Genomic DNA, 19,469 nt, shown 5'->3' on the forward strand with positions numbered 1-19,469 from the left:
AAGAAATATATTTTAATGTCAAGTAAGTAAAAAATTACGAACGAAACATGTAATATGAAACATCAGATTACTGTCGATTGCAATAATAATAATGTGTTTTTAAAAACACGCTCGTATCACAATTAATTATTTTTAATTTTTTATTTCTCTTCTTTTTTATTTAAAAAAAAAAAAAAGAAAAAGAAAAGAATAAAAAAATTTTTTTACAAAGATGCGCTCGAGTTCTCGGATTTGTCGTTACGCTTCTGAGTACGTAGCGCGCGATTGGTGGATCGGCAAAATGCGATCGTACATCTCCGGCCGCGCTCGGCCATCTCCGCTGTTCTACCATCGCAAGTGCCCCTCCCATCGGGGGCGATTCGCGAATCCGCCGCGGTGGTGGTCCTTCAGTCGACGTTCGTAAATGATGACGTAAGGTCGCGGCTCGTGCAGCGGGCTGGCGATTCGTGGTACGTGGTAACGGCCTGTCAGTGAACCTCGGAGATGGGGACGCAAAAGCCCGGGGAATGGGCGAATTTGGTGCTCGCGCGTTTTGAGGATCAGGTGCGCGAGTGACGATGCTCCGGCGCGAGGAGTCTCGGGTTTTTTTTTCTCTTGTTCTCCATTCCCCTGGTCCCGTTTCCTTTCGTGCTCGCCCTTTCCCTCCCTCTCGGCCCGCCTCGCTCCTCTCGCTACCCTCTTCCGGTGTGCGGCCACCTCCTCCTCCTCCTCCTCCTCTTTTTCCTCCTTCCCCTCTTCCTCCTCCCTCTAATGTCACACGATGCATCCCACGGTACTCGCCGTCGATTCCTCGTCGACGCCTTTCATGGGTGCGTCCTGGGGCCACGCCGATACCATCGGCTTCGCCGTTCCCGCCGTACTCGCGCCTCGCGTTCACCGGGTATCGAATTTCGAGTTCTCTCGCTCTTCGTTGCGATGCGCTGGATGGTAGATTTTTCTGGGGTGGGCCAATAGCTTTTCTAGATCAACGACTGCCAGGATGGGCCTGATCGCACCCACGAATCAGTCGGGACTCGTGAAACGGGCCGAGTTCGAATTCGAGAATCGTGGCTGTATACATGTATACGTTGTGGAACTCGGCACAAGAAACGCAAGCAATTTCGACCTTGACGATTAATCTACCACCTTGTTTGGGAATGGTCTACAATTTAGAGATTATTTAGAGATCACGCTCGCGATCTCCCAAATATTCACAACAGCTGAATCTCTGATGATGTTTAACTTTTTTTTTTTTTTTTTTGAAGATGTAAAACATTGCCGAAACGCAGGGAATGTAGAGGACTGAAAGTTACTACGATCAATCTCGAGATACAAATTTTTCCGAAAAACTCCGAAATTTGCTTTGTATTTCACTCGCAGAGGACACGTATAAAATATCGTGTTGCGATTTTATAGACGGAACGAGAAAATCGGATCTCGTCATCGGAAGTCAAGATCGAGCAGATAAATTTTTCATAGTCGAACCAGAATTCCGTTATGACTGTAAGAGAGTGTCATTCGAAATCCTGCTGAAATTTAGAAATAAATCAGGATTCACCTATGTAGATTTCGATGTTACCCATAAAAGTTGGCATAGACCTATAAAATGCATCGACTTATAAATATCCCGTTCACTCCAATTCTTTCAGTCTAACATATCGCGTGTCTCTTTTTTTTTTTTTTTTTTTTCATTAAACTATCGTACGATCATTCCTCGATCCGACGTGCGGCACAGGACGAAAGGATTGAATAGAATGAATTTCAAATAGAATCGCCGATTTATCATCGGAAAGTCGGACGTCCGTAATCACCGTCGAACGGTGGTGCGTTTCGGGCTCGTATCGATAAAGTGGGGGAGGCAGGGGGGGGGGGGATCGGCCCGAGCCGAGAATACGATGTCGGTCCTTCCCTCCTTGATTCGTTCATTCATGAAAAGATGCATTCTTGCAAAGATGGCCCCTCCCCCTTCCGGCACCCCTCGTGCGGTTTGACCTTCGCCCCCTCCGCCTCCAGTCAACCTCGCCGTGAGAGCAGCTCGATCAAGGTGTACACAGTGACGTATCTATTAGGGGGTGCGAGGTGTAAATATCGGTAAACTCGTGCGATTCTAGGGCTGGTGTTTGTAATTCGTTCTTATTTTAAGGCTGGATCTTAAGGTACTAAAATCGACGAATGGCCTACGATTCTCAGAGACTTTTTTTTTTTTTTCACCCGTCGCATTAATGATCAATGACCATGAACGATCGTCGGAACAATGCCCTTATCTTAATTCTAAATTATCCTAATTGATCTCGCTCGATCTGAAAATCTCGACTTTGTTTTTAGGTAGGTAACAAATTTTTCAAATTTCGAGTCGCGAAACGAGTAAATTTTAGGACGAGATTCCACGCTCTTGTTCGTATATCTTTGTAAAAAAAAAAAAAAAAAAAAAAAAAAGCCGTGGAAGAAGCGAATTCTCTTACAGTTCGTATATTTGATACGAATCGATGAATGGGGATGGATATCCATGAATGGAAGTTGCATTTCCCCTTACGCACAGCTCAGTCGCGCGCTGCCGTTGCCCGAATACGTCGTAGACAAAAGAGAATAAAACCGGAATCGATCGAGCCGCGCGAGCGTACAAATTGTTCGTTTCCCGATGTGTCGAGGCAATTTGTCGCCACCATTATTTCGAGGGCTGTCACAATTCACCCTTGACGCCTCCTTCACTCGCGCCTCCTTCCCAGTCTAATAATCACCGTGCCCGCGGGAGGCGAGCAAATTCATCCACCGACGTCATCCCTCTCTGCACATGCTTTGTATATCTTCTTCATTTCTCCATTTGTTTCGATTATGTCGTGTCTTCGTTTATCGTCGTCCTTTATAAGAGAATCTCCCCTTCGATCTGTCCGCAGCTGCCATGTCGTTCTGGCCCCGAAAGTCCTCACTCTCGGGTGAACGAAAAGAGGAGCAAGAAATGCCTGATAGAGATCTCCCGGTACCGTTTCTCTCTCGTCATATCTGGTCTCACGAAGATGCTGCAGCGGGTCAACGAGATGACACCAAGCGCGAGCAGTCAGCGGCCGTACCAACCCAAGGATCAGGACCGGCAGGAGTCCATCATCATCGTCCTGGACACGCTGGAGAAATGCCTGGCGAACACACCGAAAGACACAACGAAATTTGAGGAAGCGATGAACGTAAAGCTGCTACTTCGCGAGATATGTCAGTTTATAGGTGAGCAGAGTAGAGAGAGAGAGAGAGAGAGAGAGAGAGAGAGAGAGATTATCGAGTTATCAACCTTGTGATATGATCGATTTATATCCTAAGCATATATATATATATATAAAAGTCAAGGTCAACATTGGAATTTCTCTTCGCAGGCATGCCTTACGACAGTCCGCAGACGAAAATGATAAGGGATTTAGCGAGCAAAGTGCTATTCGCTCTGAGCCTGAACTTCTTCAATGCGGTCTTCAATCGGATATCGGCCAGGCTTCAGGAATTGTCCAACAGCGGCGATGAGAATCCGGACTGCAGTGACATCGAGTTGATGCAGTATATCAATGTCGACGTCCACAGGCTGACTAGGCTTCTGAACGGTAGGCGATGACTATTAAACGTGGCGCGATCATATAAAACGAGGATTTTAATTTGCATTGTACATACTCATTCACGTACACATTCGCTCGGTATCGCTGCAGAAACGATACAGAAAGTTCGGCAGCTTGTTGGCAAGAAGTCGGCGTATCTCGTGCTCATGAATCCCCTAGAGAAGGCGATCTGGAACTGGATGGACACGTATCCACAGGAGTTCGCCGATGTGCAAAAACAGCCTAACGAGGACCTCAATAAGGCGTGCGAGGAGCTATTCGACATTCTCGATACATTTGTCGTCGAGAAGAAGAGTCGTGCGGCCTGCGTTTGGCCGTTGCAGATGATGCTGCTGGTCCTTTCGCCGAAGGTGCTGGAAATCGTGAATGCCGATTCCGGGCCACTCGACTCGCCGCGATATTCGAGGAAAAAGCAGTTCATCGATAGCGTCAAGCGTAGTTTGAGGATGCACGGCAGTTCTTCCAGTCGACAGCTGTCCGAAGCCGCAGCTGTTACGTGTGTCAATCTTACGAAGGCAGCCACATATGTCAATAATACCGAATCAACCAGCAACGTTGTTCTAATTCTGGTGCAGCAATTGATGGACGATCTGATGAGCCTTCTCTTCAATCCTTCGAAACCGTTCTCCCGCGGGCAGAATTATAGCGCACAGGATGTTGACCTGATGATCGACTATTTCGTCAGTTCCTTCCGCATTAATCCACGTAACAACGAGGTCTTTAAGTTTTGTCTCAATACCAACTACTCGCCAACGTACCAGTTCGTCCTGGTCAGCTCGTTATACAAGCAAGTGCCGAAAATATTTTCTTGCGATCGCACGAGGATCTCGAAAATTGTCGACGAGTCTGATCGATTTCGATGCCATATTTCAGAATCTTCACGCAGCCAAGATTGCCATGGTGGCCGGAAATCAGTCTGGTATATTCATACGGCACGGAACTCAGGAACATGTTCACCGATACTCTGAACAAGGTGACGCAGAATTGCATGTGGAATACGCCGCTGCGCATGATTCACAATTTTGCGCTCAAACCGAAAGAGGAAATGGCCAACTCTAAGAACCTATTGTTAGTGTTGGTGCGACTTATTCACGTGGACCCAATGTTGATGCTGCACGTATGTCATTTAATTAAATACAGTATAGTATATAATAAAATGTTAAGATATCAACGAAAAACACAACTATAGTTTTGGTTTTTCGTGTATATTTAAACAAGATACATATACGCTTATACATGACAAAATATATGTAGATTAGATTAAGTGAATGTTCAAGAGCCTTATATTAATTTAACGCTTTACAGAGTTACGGTACAGCTGGCCACGAAATACAAAGGTCCACTTTAGAGTTGATTAATGGACTTGTCTCACTGGTCCATCAGCCCACGATGCCGGACATCGCCCACGAAGCGATGGAGGCTTTGCTAGTGTTGCATCACCCAGACAAAGTCAAAGCGTGGAATCCAGAAGCGCCGCTCGACACTTTCTGGGACGCAAGTTCGCAAGTTGTCTTCTCGATCTCTCAGAAATTGATTCAACATCAAATTTATAACTACACAACCATACTTAAATGGCTCCGCGAAATATTGAGTTGCAGAAATGCTTTTCTTTCTCAGTATAAAGATTATGCGAATGTGGACAGTCATATCGCAATTAGTAAACAGGCGCATATTAAACTTGAGGTACATACCTTTAACCATTACAAAATTGAAGCTGATTGAAATTAATTCGCAAAACTTAATGTGTCCAGGTTGTTTGTCTAATATATTTATGGAGTATAGACATAGAGGCCGTTTTAATATCCATGTCTTGTTTCGCGTTATTATGCGAAGAAGCTGAAATTCTTTGTGGCAGCGACGAGGTAGCAGTGACCTGTCTACTTCCGAATTATCAATTGTATTTAGAATTGGCGCAAGCGTCGACCGTGTTGATTTCTGGTGAGTTTTAGTATTTCTTTTACTTATATTCTATGAGAACACTCAAAACAGACACACAAAGGTGTTCTCCCGGATTTAAAGATTTATTTGAAAATCTTTGAAGCTACTTTTCTATTTTAATTATTAAAATTCTTATTCGTCTCTAGTAGAGTATTAAAGATCTTGTTATCGTAATAGCCCACGGGGAGAGTAGACTGTGTTATCAGGAATATAATCACGGTGAGTTTTTATTTTTAATTTTATCTATTATCTTTGATCGTTCATACGTCACGTTTAATAAATCAATGTTTACAATTTTGACAGCTTAATGTTCTTTTTTTTTTTTTTATTTTAGGGCGTGCTACATTACAAAAGAAAATATTGTCTTTGTTGAGAAAGATAGAACATTGCGTGAATGGTGTCTTACCAGTACGTATATTAATATTTATTTTTTATATATAAAAATTTTTTGTACGTATATCTAATGAAATATCAAGTATATAGAACATGTAATATTAATTATTAATTTTAATTATTAGATTAATGTAATATTACATGTAATATTAATATTAATCTAATATTAATGAATCGATATCAATCGAACACAAACATAATATTTTTGAAAATCAAGAGAATTTTGTCTTTTCAGGCTTGGGAAGAAACATTCAAAAATTGGGAAGTGACTTCGCGACAATTGTCCAGTTATCCTAAAACTAAGATCGAGGATGTACAGGTAGAACCATTTTGTCGCGGTAATGTAAAGCGGAGAGCGGCGCATCAGAATTCGGAGCACGAAATGGAAGAACAAATTAATGAGTGGGCCAATATGACAGGATTTCTTTGCGCTTTAGGCGGAGTATGTTTACAACGTCGTTCGCCTAATAGACTACTTTACGGTGTACTCTCTTTTCATTCTGAACATAAAAAGAGCTCGACGAAACAGCAGGAGGCCCTCTCAGGTTTAACAAATTCGAATCAAGAAGGGCAATATTGTCCGGTAACGCAATTTGTGTTCAACTTACTACGATTATTAATTTGTAACAACGAGAAACTTGGCAATCAAATACAAAAGCACGTGAAAGAACTGGTGGCACATGAAATGAGTCCTGCCCTATATCCGATATTGTTCGATCAGATCAAAAATTTTGTAGAGAAATTTTTCGATCCACGTGGACACGTGGTGGTGTCCGATTTACATACGCAGTTCATCGAACATACCATATTTATAATGAAAAACATTTTGGATTCAAAAACGGATCAACCATCAGAATATCTTGGAATGACGAGCATCGAAGGTATGATGTTGGCAATCGTGAGATATGTCAGGCACTTGGACATGACAGTGCATTCGATTTGTATCAAAACTAAATTATGCCAGCTGGTTGAAGCTATGATGAAGAGACGAGACGACTTAGCGTTTAGACAAGAGTTGAAATTTCGGAACAAACTAGTTGAATATCTGACCGAGTGGGTAATGTGCGCGCATCCATTTTCCTCGACAACTGCCAACGACATCACAGCTTATACTAGGTAAAATATTTTCTACCATTCTACACATGTAACTTTTAAAATGTAGACTAAAAGATTATGATAATCAAATCTAATTTTACTTTTCTATAGAGATTTGGATCAAGCTTGCATGGAGGCAGTAGGAGCATTATTGCGCGGGCTCCCTCTTCAACCTGAAGATTCTGATCGTGTTGAGTTAATGGAAGCAAAGTCTGAGTTATTTTCGAAATACTTTATGCTCTTTATGAATTTAATAAATTACTGCAACGAACCATCATCATCGGGAGACAAGGACGTTGTGTCTCGGCAATCGCCAACTTTAGCGACCAATAAATTAACCACTTTGCGCAACACTACTATTCAAGCCATGAGTAATCTTCTCAGTGCGAATATAGACAGTGGTTTGAGACATTCAATACGTAAGCAACAAATTACAGTTACATACTTTAATGTAGGGCTTTTCTGGGAATACGACTTGAATCCTAATTATTTTCAATTTTATTTATTATTTTATTTTCTTCAGAAAACTCAATAATTATCAGTAATTATCAGTAATTACCTTTATATTACTAAGTCTTTGACTTTTTCTTATTTAGATTTAGGCTATAATGCAGATCTTCAAACACGAGCTGCATTCATGGAAGTATTGACTAAAATCCTTCAGCAGGGAACAGAATTTGATACCTTGGCTGAGACTGTGCTAGCAGATAGATACGAACAATTGGTTCAACTGGTTACAATGATCAGCGACAAAGGGGAATTACCAATCGCCATGGCATTAGCTAATGTTGTAACGACAAATCAAATGGATGAGCTGGCGCGTGTCTTCGTGACACTGTTCGATGCAAAGCATTTATTGTCGCCTTTATTATGGAACATGCTTTATCGAGAGGTTGAGTTAACTGATTGCATACAGACTCTCTTTCGCGGTAATACTCTGGGGAGTAAGATCATGTCCTTTTGCTTTAAAATTTATGGCACTAGTTACCTACAAGGCTTACTCGAACCTCTCATCAAACCCTTGCTGGACGAACCATCGATTAGTTTTGAAGTAGATAGCGCAAGAATCGATCCTAGCGAAAATATTGAACAAAATGGTGACAACTTAATTATGTTGACACAAAAAGTGTTCAATGCTATCGTCTCATCGGCAGATACGTGAGTCATCGTTTATTATAATTTGTGGATAAAGCCTCTACCTAAGCCATACAATCGTCGTCAAGTTCAAAATTTCTTTTAATTAATTTCCTAATTAATTTCAGGTTCCCTCCGCAGCTACGCTCGATGTGTCACTGCCTGTATCAAGTATTATGCAAGAGATTTCCGCAATCTCCGCAGAGCAATATCGTAGCCGTGGGAACGGTGATATTTCTGCGTTTCATTAATCCTGCCATTGTCTCGCCCCAAGAAATGGGTATCGTAAACAAACCGGTACCGTATGAGATCAAGCGAGGTCTCATGCTCATGTCGAAGATATTACAGAACATCGCAAATCATGTAGAGTTCAGCAAGGAGCAGCATATGTTGCCTTTCAATGATTTCCTAAGGACGCACTTTGAGATTGGTCGACGATTTATCATACAGATAGCATCGGATTGTGAAACTGTCGATCAAACTAGTCATCCTATGTCGTTCGTTTCGGACGCCAATGTCTTGGCCTTACACAGATTATTGTGGAATCATCAAGAGAAAATTGGCGATTATCTTAGCAGCAGCAGAGATCACAAAGCTGTCGGAAGGAGACCTTTCGACAAAATGGCTACGTTATTGGCATATCTTGGTCCACCTGAGCATAAACCAGTGGATTCCCAGTAAGTAGTCTCGAGCTATTAATATTTTTGCTCTGATTAAGTTGCAAATTTAATTCTACTACTTGCTAATACGAATAGTGAATTCATTAGTTTAAATTTCAGCTCGCTCTTTTCAACGGCTTATGTTCGCATGTCACGATGGGCGAACAAAGACATGTCGTCAACTAATTTCGAGGAGATTATGATGAAGCACAATATGCACGAGAGAGAAGAATTTAAAAGCATCCAGAGCATGAATATATTTTACCAAGCAGGCACCAGCAAGCAAGGCTACCCAGTATTTTACTACATTTCACGGCGATTCAAGTAAATCGCGCAAATCCTTTAGTTAAGACATAGCAATAATGATACAACAAAGAGTTTACGCACTATTTGACTGAACTTTGATTTTCAGACTTGGCGAAACGAATGGCGATTTATTGATATATCACGTTATCCTAACTTTAAAACCCTTCTATCATTCTCCATATGACGTTGTTGTTGATCTCACCCACACGTGCTCGGATAATCGGTTTAGGACGGAATTCTTGCAAAAATGGTTTTACGTTTTACCCGAGGCAGCCTATGAAAATCTCCACGCGGTATACATTTACAATTGTAACAATTGGGTACGCGAATATACGAAATATCACGATAGTATCTTAGCGCCGTTGAAAGGCAATCGAAAAATTGTCTTTATCGATGGCCAAGGGAAATTAAACGACGTAATCGATGTCGAGCAACAGAAACTACCTGGAGCGACATTATCCTTGGACGAAGATTTGAAGGTATTCACCGGCGTCTTGAAACTATCTCACAAAGAGATGAGAGTATCCGTGAAAATCGGACCGACAACCCTGCAGATAACGCACACGGATAGATCAAAAGTCTTATCGCAATCCGTTCTCTTAAACGATGTCTATTATGCATCCGAGATAGAAGAGGTTTGCCTGGTGGATGACAATTCGTTTGTGCTAACTATTTCCAACGAAGCAGGTCCTTTGACCTTCGCTCACAACGATTGCGATAGCATCGTGCAGAATATAATCCACATTAGAAATCGTTGGGTGCTATCGCAACCAGATTCTATGTCCGTTCACTCAAAAATCAGGCCTAAGGACGTACCGGGTACTCTGTTGAACATGGCCTTACTGAATCTCGGTAGTCCGGACCCCAATCTTCGGACTGCCGCGTACAATCATCTGTGCGCGCTCACGGCGACGTTTGGTTTGAAAATAGAAGGTCAACTGTTGGAGACGTCCGGTATTTGCATACCGTCAAACAACACCATATTCATCAAACATCTCAGCGAGACCTTGGCCGCGAACGATCCGCATCTTACACTTGAGTTTCTCAAGGAGTGCATACAAGGTTTCAAGGAGTCGACTATCGAATTGAAGCACTTATGCCTGGAATATATGACGCCGTGGCTTAGCAATCTCGTGCGATTTTACAAACCTCACGATGAGGGCGGTAAACGTCAAAAGCAAGTTACGGAGATCTTAGATGATCTGATCACGTTGACTGTCCAGGAAATCGAGATGTATCCAAGTATACAAGCTAAGATTTGGAGCACAGTCGGCATGCTGCCGGAACTGATAGACGTTGTCCTTGATATCTTCCTCCAACGTAGCGCGCGATACGGTTTAGGCTCGCCGATGGCCGAGATTATGGCGGACACCGCGGTCGCTTTGGCGTCCGGTAATGTGCAACTAGTCGCCAAGAAATTAATTAATAAGGTATGTCGGATAGTCGACAAGACTTGCATGTCGCCGACGTCGCAGTTAGAACAGCATATAATGTGGAGCGATATAGCGATCTTGGCAAGATATCTTTTGATGTTATCCTTCAATAATTGTCTGGACGTTGGGAAACATCTGCCGTATATCTTTCATACGGTGACATTGCTCGTATGTTCTGGCAGCTTAACCATGCGAGCTTCTACTCATGGCTTGGTGATAAATAGTATTCACTCGTTGTGCACATGCAGTTCGCCTTCGTTTTCCGAAGATACGCATAGAATATTACGGATGAGTCTGGATGAATTTTCGTTACCAAAGTTTTACTTGCTATTTGGTATCAGCAAGGTGAAATCCGCCGCCGGCACAGCTTTCTACAAACATCCAAAGTCCAGTTGTAAACACGCGAATGAAAAGTGGCTTAGCAGCGAGAGAAGCGCGTATGGGACACAGGACAAGGAGAGACTTTATTTAACCAGTTTGGAGGTCATAACCGACGCCCTTCTGGAGATCATGGAGGCTTGCATGCGAGACATTCCGAAGTGCGACTGGTTGAAAACGTGGACCATGCTAGCGAAAAACTTTGCCTTCTGTTTAAATCCAGCTTTACAACCGAGGGCGCTTATCGTTTTTGGCTGTATCAGCAAAAGTATAACGGATCAAGACATGAGGCACTTGTTAAAGATATTGATGAAGGCACTTGAGAGCTTCAACGATATTAATCTCATGGAAGCAATTGTTATGTGCTTAACGCGATTGCAACCTCTGCTGAGACCGGTAAGTTTTTAATTAATAAAATAATTTCGTTTAAAATAGACATCGTTCAACTTTGTTTTGCTTTGTTTTCCGTTAAGGAATCGCCAATACATAGGTATTTATTCTGGGTTGCCACGTCTGTCCTCGAATTAGACGAAGCCTCCTTATACGCATCCGGTCTGGCTCTTCTTGAACAGAACTTGCACACGCTTGACTCGCAGGGCACTTTCGATGAAAAGGTTTGCAGACATTGATTCTTTTTGAATTTTTTTACCAATCTCTAAATATCGCTTTTAAAATGATTGATTATTTTTTCCAGACATTGGAACATGTAATGATGACAACGCGGGAATCTCTGGAATGTCAATTTAAACAATTAGATCACACCGTGGGCTTATCGTTTAGATCCAATTTTCATTTCGCGTTGGTCGGTCATCTCCTGAAAGGCTATAGGCATCCTACACCAACCACGGTCACCAGGACGGTCAGAGTTCTGACGATGTTGCTGGCAATCGTGGCTAAACCCTCCAAAAGGGATAAATTTGAAGTAACACCCGAAAGTGTTCCTTATTTAACCGGTACGGTATTTATCGATCCTTGAGTATCGATACTTGAGAGATACTGAAGAGATACTAAATATTTATCAAGATTTTTTTTTTTTTAATTATATTCGTATTTTATCCTGTAGCGTTAGTGGCTGTGTCAGAAGAGGTTCGTAGCAGGTGTCACATTCGACATTCGCTTGACAAGAGCTTACACGATTCTTCAGGCAGCTCAGATGTCCTCGATACTCTGCCATCGCGCAATACGGTAACTAGATTTTCTCCATTTATAATATATTTGTATTTATGCGTAACATTGTATTTATGAAATGATTATTGTGCAGGATATGTCCGGAGCCTCTAATCCTACGAGCAGAAGACAGAAGACGTGGGATTTACTAGATCAATCGGCGCTCACACAAGCGAAACAGCAGAAACAATCTGCACAGGTATTAATCGTATAATTATGCGCATACGCGCTCGCGAATCTTTAAGAATCTCTCCTTTACGAGCTACAGTGATAAGCATTGCGGCGCGTAGCCTTTTTAACTTATTCGTTTAAAATATCGTAGGAATACCAATTTTTGCGTCTTGAATATCTTCTCTTTTTTTCATTATTATTTATGTAGTATACATGTTGAAATGTAGCGTCATATCTTCGCACAATTATTTATTTAAAGAGAAATTATACCCTCGAGCATACGGAGAGCATGAAGTTGGACTTTGGAACAATGCACTGCATGATCTTAATTAAAGGAATCGATGCTCGCACGAAGTAAAATTATTCAAAGCTTATTTCTATCTCAAATACGAATTATCTCGTAAAAGGTTCATCCGTAATTTGCGCGATGAATTATATAGCTTCTATCGCTATCGCTATTTGCTTATCTTATTCTACGAATTGGTTGATAAAATCTTTCACTTTTACCAAGGAATATCCATTCGTCGAATCTGCCTATTCTCTAAAAACTTGCGCGCGCGCGCGCGCGCGCGCGCGCGTGTGTGTGTGTGTGTGTGTGTGTATTATCTACAAAAAGCTATAGCAAAACGTATTTGCATATCCATATGTATCTATCTGGAATTATTCTATATCTCTTTTGGGTATGTATCCTATTTTATTTACCTACTTACCTTGATGACGTATAAAGGAGACTCGAAGTCTGAGCTTTCAAGCACGAGTTGAACGAAAATTGATTTCGCGTAATCTTGCGCGTAATCTTGTCTGTTCTTTGCCACACTCTTCGATTTGATTTCCAGTTAATACCAGTAGACTTGTTGCGCATAGCCTATAACATTGTTTTATTCCTACTTGCATCTCTGTTCATTCTCTCGGTGTGTGCCCGCGCCTGCCTGTGCCTGCCCGGATTATATAAAACATCATGCAACTTCATGTCACTAACAAGACTGGCCGGCTTTTATTTAAATCGCAGCGATCCTTGAGCGTGCCGAGCGCAAAGGACGACAAGCCGACGGACAACGCAGAGCAACAGGTACTCATCATTTTACCAACGCCAATTTTCTTGCATTTCTTTTATTTGTTTAATTATTCGATATTATACCTCTTCGAGAAATATCAATTGTTGCGAGTCAATATAACGAAAAGATTTATGAATATATTTGTGTCCTTATATGTAGAGAGATCGTAGCACCAGAGTGAGCCTAAGCAATGAAAATAACGTCTTACTCGACCCGGATGTACTAACGGACTTTTCGACGCAGACCTTAGTACTGACCATGTTGGCAACGTTGGTGAAGTATTCTACCAACGAAAATGAAACGCGAATCCTCTACGAGTATCTGGCGGAAGCAACCGTAGTTTTTCCGAAAGTTTTTCCAGTCGTGTAAGTTTTCCCAGAAGGGATCCATCGAAACTATTCTGTAACTATAAGCTAATAACTATAAACTATATAAAATTTTGACGACTTATCGAATATTCTTCAACAGACATAATTTGCTCGACGCGAAGATCAATAGCGTATTGTCTTCGTGTCATGATCAAGTGATACTGAATGCGGTTCAAACTATCATACAAAACATGATAGCCTGCGAAGACACGAATCAACAGCATCATTTGCAACACTATTTGCAAAGCTGTGGATTCCGCGGTCTCTGGAGGTTTGCGGGTCCTTACACGAACGTAAGTTCTTGAGTATCTTATTGTTTCTTAGCAGATAAAGACTTATAGTTTTGGCATTAAGACACTGATTAGATTTAAAAAAAGCTAATTTTATTTATTCTTAAATCAATTGACGATACATTTATAGCCCAATTGTACACCCGAGAGTGCCGAATTGTTTGTGAATTGTCTAAAAGCGATGGTGGAAATGTGTTTGACGGGGCAAGAAACAACTGTTGGAAAAAGTAAACGCGCCGGCAGCTGTCAATCCGATTTCGCGTCGAAAACGAGATTATCTTCAGAAATTGCCCAAGAACAGTCTCCCACGGAAGTCGACGTTTCCTCCGTTCATATCGAGTGAGTCTTATTTTATTGGCGTCTTATTTGTTCGCCAATTAAATGATTTTGCTAGTTATGTCACGCGTAAACAACAATCAAACTATTAGGTGTACAAAAAAGTTCTGAGCTTTTTTTTGTAAAATTCAATCTTTATTCAAAAACAAACAAAAAAATATTAATCAGCGAAATATTCCCCGTTTGCATCAACCTTTTGCCAGCTTTCGGGTAGCTTGCAAATTCCTTGACGATAGAAGCTCACCGGCTTCGAAGCGATAAAGTCATCAATGCATTTTCGTATCTCTTCAAATCTCACGAAATGTGTATCAGCCAAATGATGCTGCAGCGACTGGAATAGGTAATAATCGGAAGGTGTCATGTCTGGGCTATACGCCGCGTGCGGGAGAAGTTCCCAGCCTAACGCAAAGATATGGTCCTGAGTCGCTTTCGCAACATGTGGTCGAGCATTGTCACGAAGCAGGATCACTTTACGACATCCTTGGCCAGTAAATGGCCTCTTTTCTTCTAATGCATCGCTCAAATTGGTCAATTGTTGTTGGTAGCGGTCTGCCGTGATTGTTTCACCCGGTTACAACCTAACCTAATCTAACCTAACCTTGTTACAACAACTCGTAATACAACACACCTTTCCAATCCCACCAGATACAAAGCAAAACTTCTTGGCGTGGATATTGGGCTTTGGCGTCGATGTCGAAGGTTGACCAGGGTCAACCTATGATTTTCTACATTTAGGGTTATCATAAAGAATCCACTTTTCATCGCCTGTAATGATTTTGTGCAGAAAATCTTTTTTCCGGAACTTTGAAAGCAAAGTGAGTGCAGTGTCAGCTCCTTTTCAGTTTGCGCAGAGTTTATATCCAGCAGTGCTTGCAATTCGTCCGTTTCAATCTTTTGAGGGCGTCCAGCACGCGGTTCATCTTCAAGACTGAAATCTCCTTGGCGAAACTTTTGATACCATCTTTTACATGTAGTATACGTTCTCTCCATATGCAGCACAAATCATTGCAGTGGCTTCAGCAGCATTTTTCTTTAGATGAAACGCGAAGTGGATGGAAAATCGAATATGCTCTTTTGTTATCGCCATCGTGAACACTACTGATTTTTGAGGTTATGTGCATCAAACGCCAAATCGTATGGCATTTTAGAAGGCCAAACGTCAACGCTTTAAAACCGCAAAAGGGCGGGAAGATATATAAAATTTAAATTGTTATTTCGGTTGTATGAAATCTAAAGCTCAGAACTTTTTTGTACACCTAATATATCAAACTAATTAAATTAATTTCAGTCATAGAATAAATAGCGGACGAAATGATTCGATTGAAGCGAATCAAACTGAGGATACGGGTGGCGGTGACGGTGGCGGTTCGCAACCTTAGCAATTAATGTATGACACTGGCAATGCGAGGCAATGCGATAGAGAGGCGCGTAAGAGGCAAAACAATCGAAAATTGCAACGGCAGATGAGGTGTGTGAACTCTAAATAATCGCATTGTAAATATAGGTGAGATTATTAATAATCTAACTAGAAGAGATTATTGTCTCTGTGCGGTATAAATATAATCGTGTCATGAAAGTAATTTATCTGCTAACATTTTACTTTGCAGAACGCATACATTTATTCCGTGTTATTGTTGCAACATGTCCAGTCAGTTTAGCACAATGCCGTCCACATTACGATAACAGGCCTACAAAAGGTGGAAATTGACGACAGCGACGTTTTCGTTACATTATTTTGATTTGACTTCAAACTTTCCGTTGTCCTATATATTGATGATTTTGTGTTCTTTTTAAACTTACTTATTCTATCAATCAGTCGTATAAAACTTGCTATCTCGATTTGATAGTTTGGCTATGAAATTTTTAAATGATTATTATGATTTTTATATACATATATATATATATATATATATATATAAAATTATAATATATAATTTAAATGATATGTTTATGTTTTTACAACGAAACTTGTAAATTGTAAGCGTAAATTCACTACTTTTTACTATATATCGTAAAATTGGATTTCACATTTTAGAATATATCTCATATAATTTCTCGTCTTGATTTAGCAATTACAGACTAATACGTAATAATACGAAAACAATTTATGATTTTCGCGCTAGTCAGTTTTATCGGAAAAAATTTCCGTTAAATTAGCAACGAGTATTCTATGTTCGATATTTTTTCATAATTAAGCGCTTTATTCATCGATTAAGCCTCTGCTGCCGCACGGCGGTCGCCATATATTCAATACATATATAGAATCTCACAACTGTTCATAGAGAACCAACTACGAGATAAATAGCAATATGATAAACATTACTCGCAATTTCGTCGTGTTATAAAAATGTATATTAAGAGTCGGTTCTCTCTCAAACAGTCAAGCAGTTCGGTTTTGTCCGAATATCATAAGTAAGGAATGACATGCGGTAAATGACATGGTTCTTTGCGATAGCTTTAGTTTTTATATTTTCCTCAAAAACACATAGAATATTTTCATATTCTTAATTAATCTTTAATCATTCTTAATTAATAAATTTAATTTATTAATTTTTTTTTAATTTTCATATTCTAATAAAATTGTAAAATATATCAGAAATCAAGATATCTGTTCGATATGCCACCTAAAAGTATAAAATAATTCTTGAAATAATAACTTGAAATAATAACTTTTCTCAGTTCTCACAAGGCGGTTACACGAGCTGACTTTTCACATTTAATTCAATTTTCACACAATATATACACGTTATAAAATTCACTTTCTGTATATATTTACATACGTAATATATATTATAATATATTTATAATATATTTACATTTCTCACCTATAAGAACTATAAAATCAATGTATGACTGTAACGAGAGAGCCGAGCCTTAAGCACCACGCTTCCATTGCAAAAGAATATTTTGTTTATGATTTGTTTTCAAGTAATCAATTGTGAAATATCACGAACCGTTTTTATTGCAAAAGAATCTCTGTTGGTCCTCCAAGGTCCTAAAAGTACGTCAGATACCGTCTTTCCACGTCAAGCTTTCCACATCAAGAGCAACTTGTTCTTTCCCATATGCCGTTGTATAGATCTCAAGTATCAGTGTAAAGATGATTTGGACCAGTCGCGCCTCTCGTCTCGAGGCAAGGTTTGAAGCCTTCGGGACGAATAATTTCTAGAATTATCCTATGAAGAGAAACACCAATGTAAATGTATATTGTCTACCAATTATTAAAGTACAAAACGAGACCAAGCGAGACCATCTTCTCCATATTGTAACGTATGCCGGTATATTTTAGTAACAAGGAGAAGATGAAAGAAAAAATAGCGAATGTAAATTGACGAATCCCGAACTTGTGTTAGTTTCGATGAACATCAAGTGAGGGAGATCATGTTGAAGTAGTATTCCGATATACATATATATATATATATATCGCGAAGATCGCCTACCTTATTCAAGTTTCATTTATTTATTTAAATGAACTTTTATTTGACGCCATAGCCAGTGTGACATGTATAAATAATGAAAATGTAAGATTGAAAATTTACGATGTAAGATGAATATTTTTGTGCGGCTATGCAGGCAGAATGAATAGTAGCTTTTCAACGGCACTAGAATGACTGTTAGGAGTTTGAGAGATGTATTTGTACATAGTGCGTTGTAAAATGTTTGTACAATCGTGGCGATTTTGTATATCTGTATATTGATTTTGTCCGTCTGTATTTTTAGACAAGTTTTTAGGGACGCGCAATGATGCGTCATAGGAAATCGACGGATTTCTGAATTTATACGTTGATTTCTACGTATAGAGCTTCCTTTCGAGCTTGTACTTAACGGATGAATTTACGTCATGAATTTAAGTCGTTAATTACTATTACACGAGCTTTGATCTTATTAAATATTTATATACGCTAGTCATATTTTAATATCGAAAAGCTCGAAATAACTTTTTATGTTGTTTCTTATGTATAATCTTTATTCCATTATTAAGCTTTTGTTCAATCAATTTTTTTTTTGTCATCTGCGGATGTACCATGACATGTAGCGTAAAATGTAAATAACTATTGAATTAATTACTTACTCGTTACTGAATATTTATTCGTAAGTCGTTATTTTTATTCGCGCAGTTCGGATTTATTCGGAGCGCATCCGTAATATCCGCCGTATTATCTTTTGCCAAAGGTATAAATCGTCCCTAGGCTGCGTTAGGTAAGGCGATTAACTCTTTAACGATTATGTATAATTAAGAGAGAGAGAGAGAGAGAGAGAGAGAGAGTGAGAGAGAGAGAGAGAGAGAGAGAGAGACAGCTCGTAATTGCAATCGCTTAACAGGTACGCATCGTATTCGGATTTGTCGTCAGCTCGGCATGTTTTCCTTTTCGGATCTCCTGTTCTCGCGAATATATTCCTAGAGCGTGTGTTACTGCGATGAATCTGTAAATATAAAAAATTTAGCCTGTAAAGAAATTGACGGGACAAGCAAGAGTCGTATGTCGGACTAGCGAGTATTCGTCCAAAGACATTCAAGAAATGCGTACGCACATTCTTCTTTGAGCTTTCTTTCGCAGCACGATTTATATAATTATCTATATAAAAAAAGAAAGAAAAAGGGAGAAGTCATCGATATCGATCTTTTCGACTTCAAGCAAGACTTTCGTGTCTGTTGATTGTTTTGCTGCGACTTCCACCGGCGATTTAATTCCCAAATATTGATATTTCACATTGGCGTTACATTCGAGCGCGTATTTTCCACATACCCGTTGCGTTAGACTCGCCATGCCGTTATCCAATTTTTGTACATATTTTTGTACACGAATTAGTACGTAACGCTATCGGATAGAGTACGCGCGTTCCGACAATACCAGTGTGCGAGCAAACGGTGCGCGTATACATACGTATGTATATGTAAGTAAAAAACGGAATCTCTGTTTAGCGGATCGTGATACGCACACACAAGATAGTTAAATGTTAAATGTTTAAATGATAGCTCTGCGAAACTCTCGATTCGCGCGGTCGGCGAATTAATTTTTCTCTCGATCGAATCTCTTCACGACGTGATTATCTGGCCTTTCTACGAATCGAAAAAGAGACAATTTTTTTCTGTAAATATATCCATCGAGATTAAAACGCTGTTTGTTAAATTGGAACCTACTAAAGAGAACATTTATTATTTCACGCCTCTT

General features: G+C 40.1%; 1 protein-coding gene across 7 annotated transcripts; it reads left to right on the top strand.

Annotated features, from left to right (window-relative positions):
* The first annotated feature begins 375 nt into the window (after nucleotides 1-375).
* Nucleotides 376-19,433, top strand: Nf1 (neurofibromin 1). 7 transcript variants are annotated; one of them, XM_011642239.3, is made up of 25 exons: nucleotides 378-543; nucleotides 2,874-3,195; nucleotides 3,342-3,560; nucleotides 3,663-4,359; nucleotides 4,446-4,689; nucleotides 4,878-5,255; nucleotides 5,324-5,510; nucleotides 5,688-5,729; nucleotides 5,845-5,918; nucleotides 6,139-7,019; nucleotides 7,110-7,417; nucleotides 7,595-8,156; nucleotides 8,261-8,809; nucleotides 8,900-9,115; nucleotides 9,204-11,304; nucleotides 11,382-11,522; nucleotides 11,603-11,861; nucleotides 11,972-12,093; nucleotides 12,170-12,274; nucleotides 13,229-13,315; nucleotides 13,461-13,666; nucleotides 13,770-13,962; nucleotides 14,090-14,298; nucleotides 15,584-15,799; nucleotides 15,903-19,433. In XM_011642239.3, exons 1-24 carry the CDS (start codon nucleotides 484-486, stop codon nucleotides 15,672-15,674), a joined length of 8,253 nt encoding a protein of 2,750 aa, XP_011640541.1. In that variant the 5' UTR covers nucleotides 378-483; the 3' UTR covers nucleotides 15,675-15,799; nucleotides 15,903-19,433. The 7 variants fall into 7 exon arrangements, with proteins under 7 accessions (XP_088931747.1, XP_011640541.1, XP_088931743.1 ...); XM_089075617.1 differs by having other exon boundaries at nucleotides 15,584-15,763; XM_089075618.1 differs by having other exon boundaries at nucleotides 13,256-13,315.
* Nucleotides 19,434-19,469: the final 36 nt, after the last annotated feature.

This window comes from Pogonomyrmex barbatus, unplaced genomic scaffold, assembly GCF_055798465.1.
Source record: "Pogonomyrmex barbatus isolate J1 unplaced genomic scaffold, ASM5579846v1 scaffold19, whole genome shotgun sequence".
In the NCBI taxonomy this organism is placed as follows: Eukaryota; Metazoa; Arthropoda; class Insecta; order Hymenoptera; family Formicidae; genus Pogonomyrmex; species Pogonomyrmex barbatus.

Coding starts and splice junctions, on each gene's coding strand:
- Nf1 (XM_011642239.3), top strand. CDS start 484: ATGGGGACGCAAAAGCCCGGGGAATGGGCGAATTTGGTGCTCGCGCGT. Junction 8,157..8,260: donor ATCGTCTCATCGGCAGATAC/GTGAGTCATCGT, acceptor AATTAATTTCAG/GTTCCCTCCGCAGCTACGCT. Junction 11,305..11,381: donor TGCAACCTCTGCTGAGACCG/GTAAGTTTTTAA, acceptor TTTTCCGTTAAG/GAATCGCCAATACATAGGTA.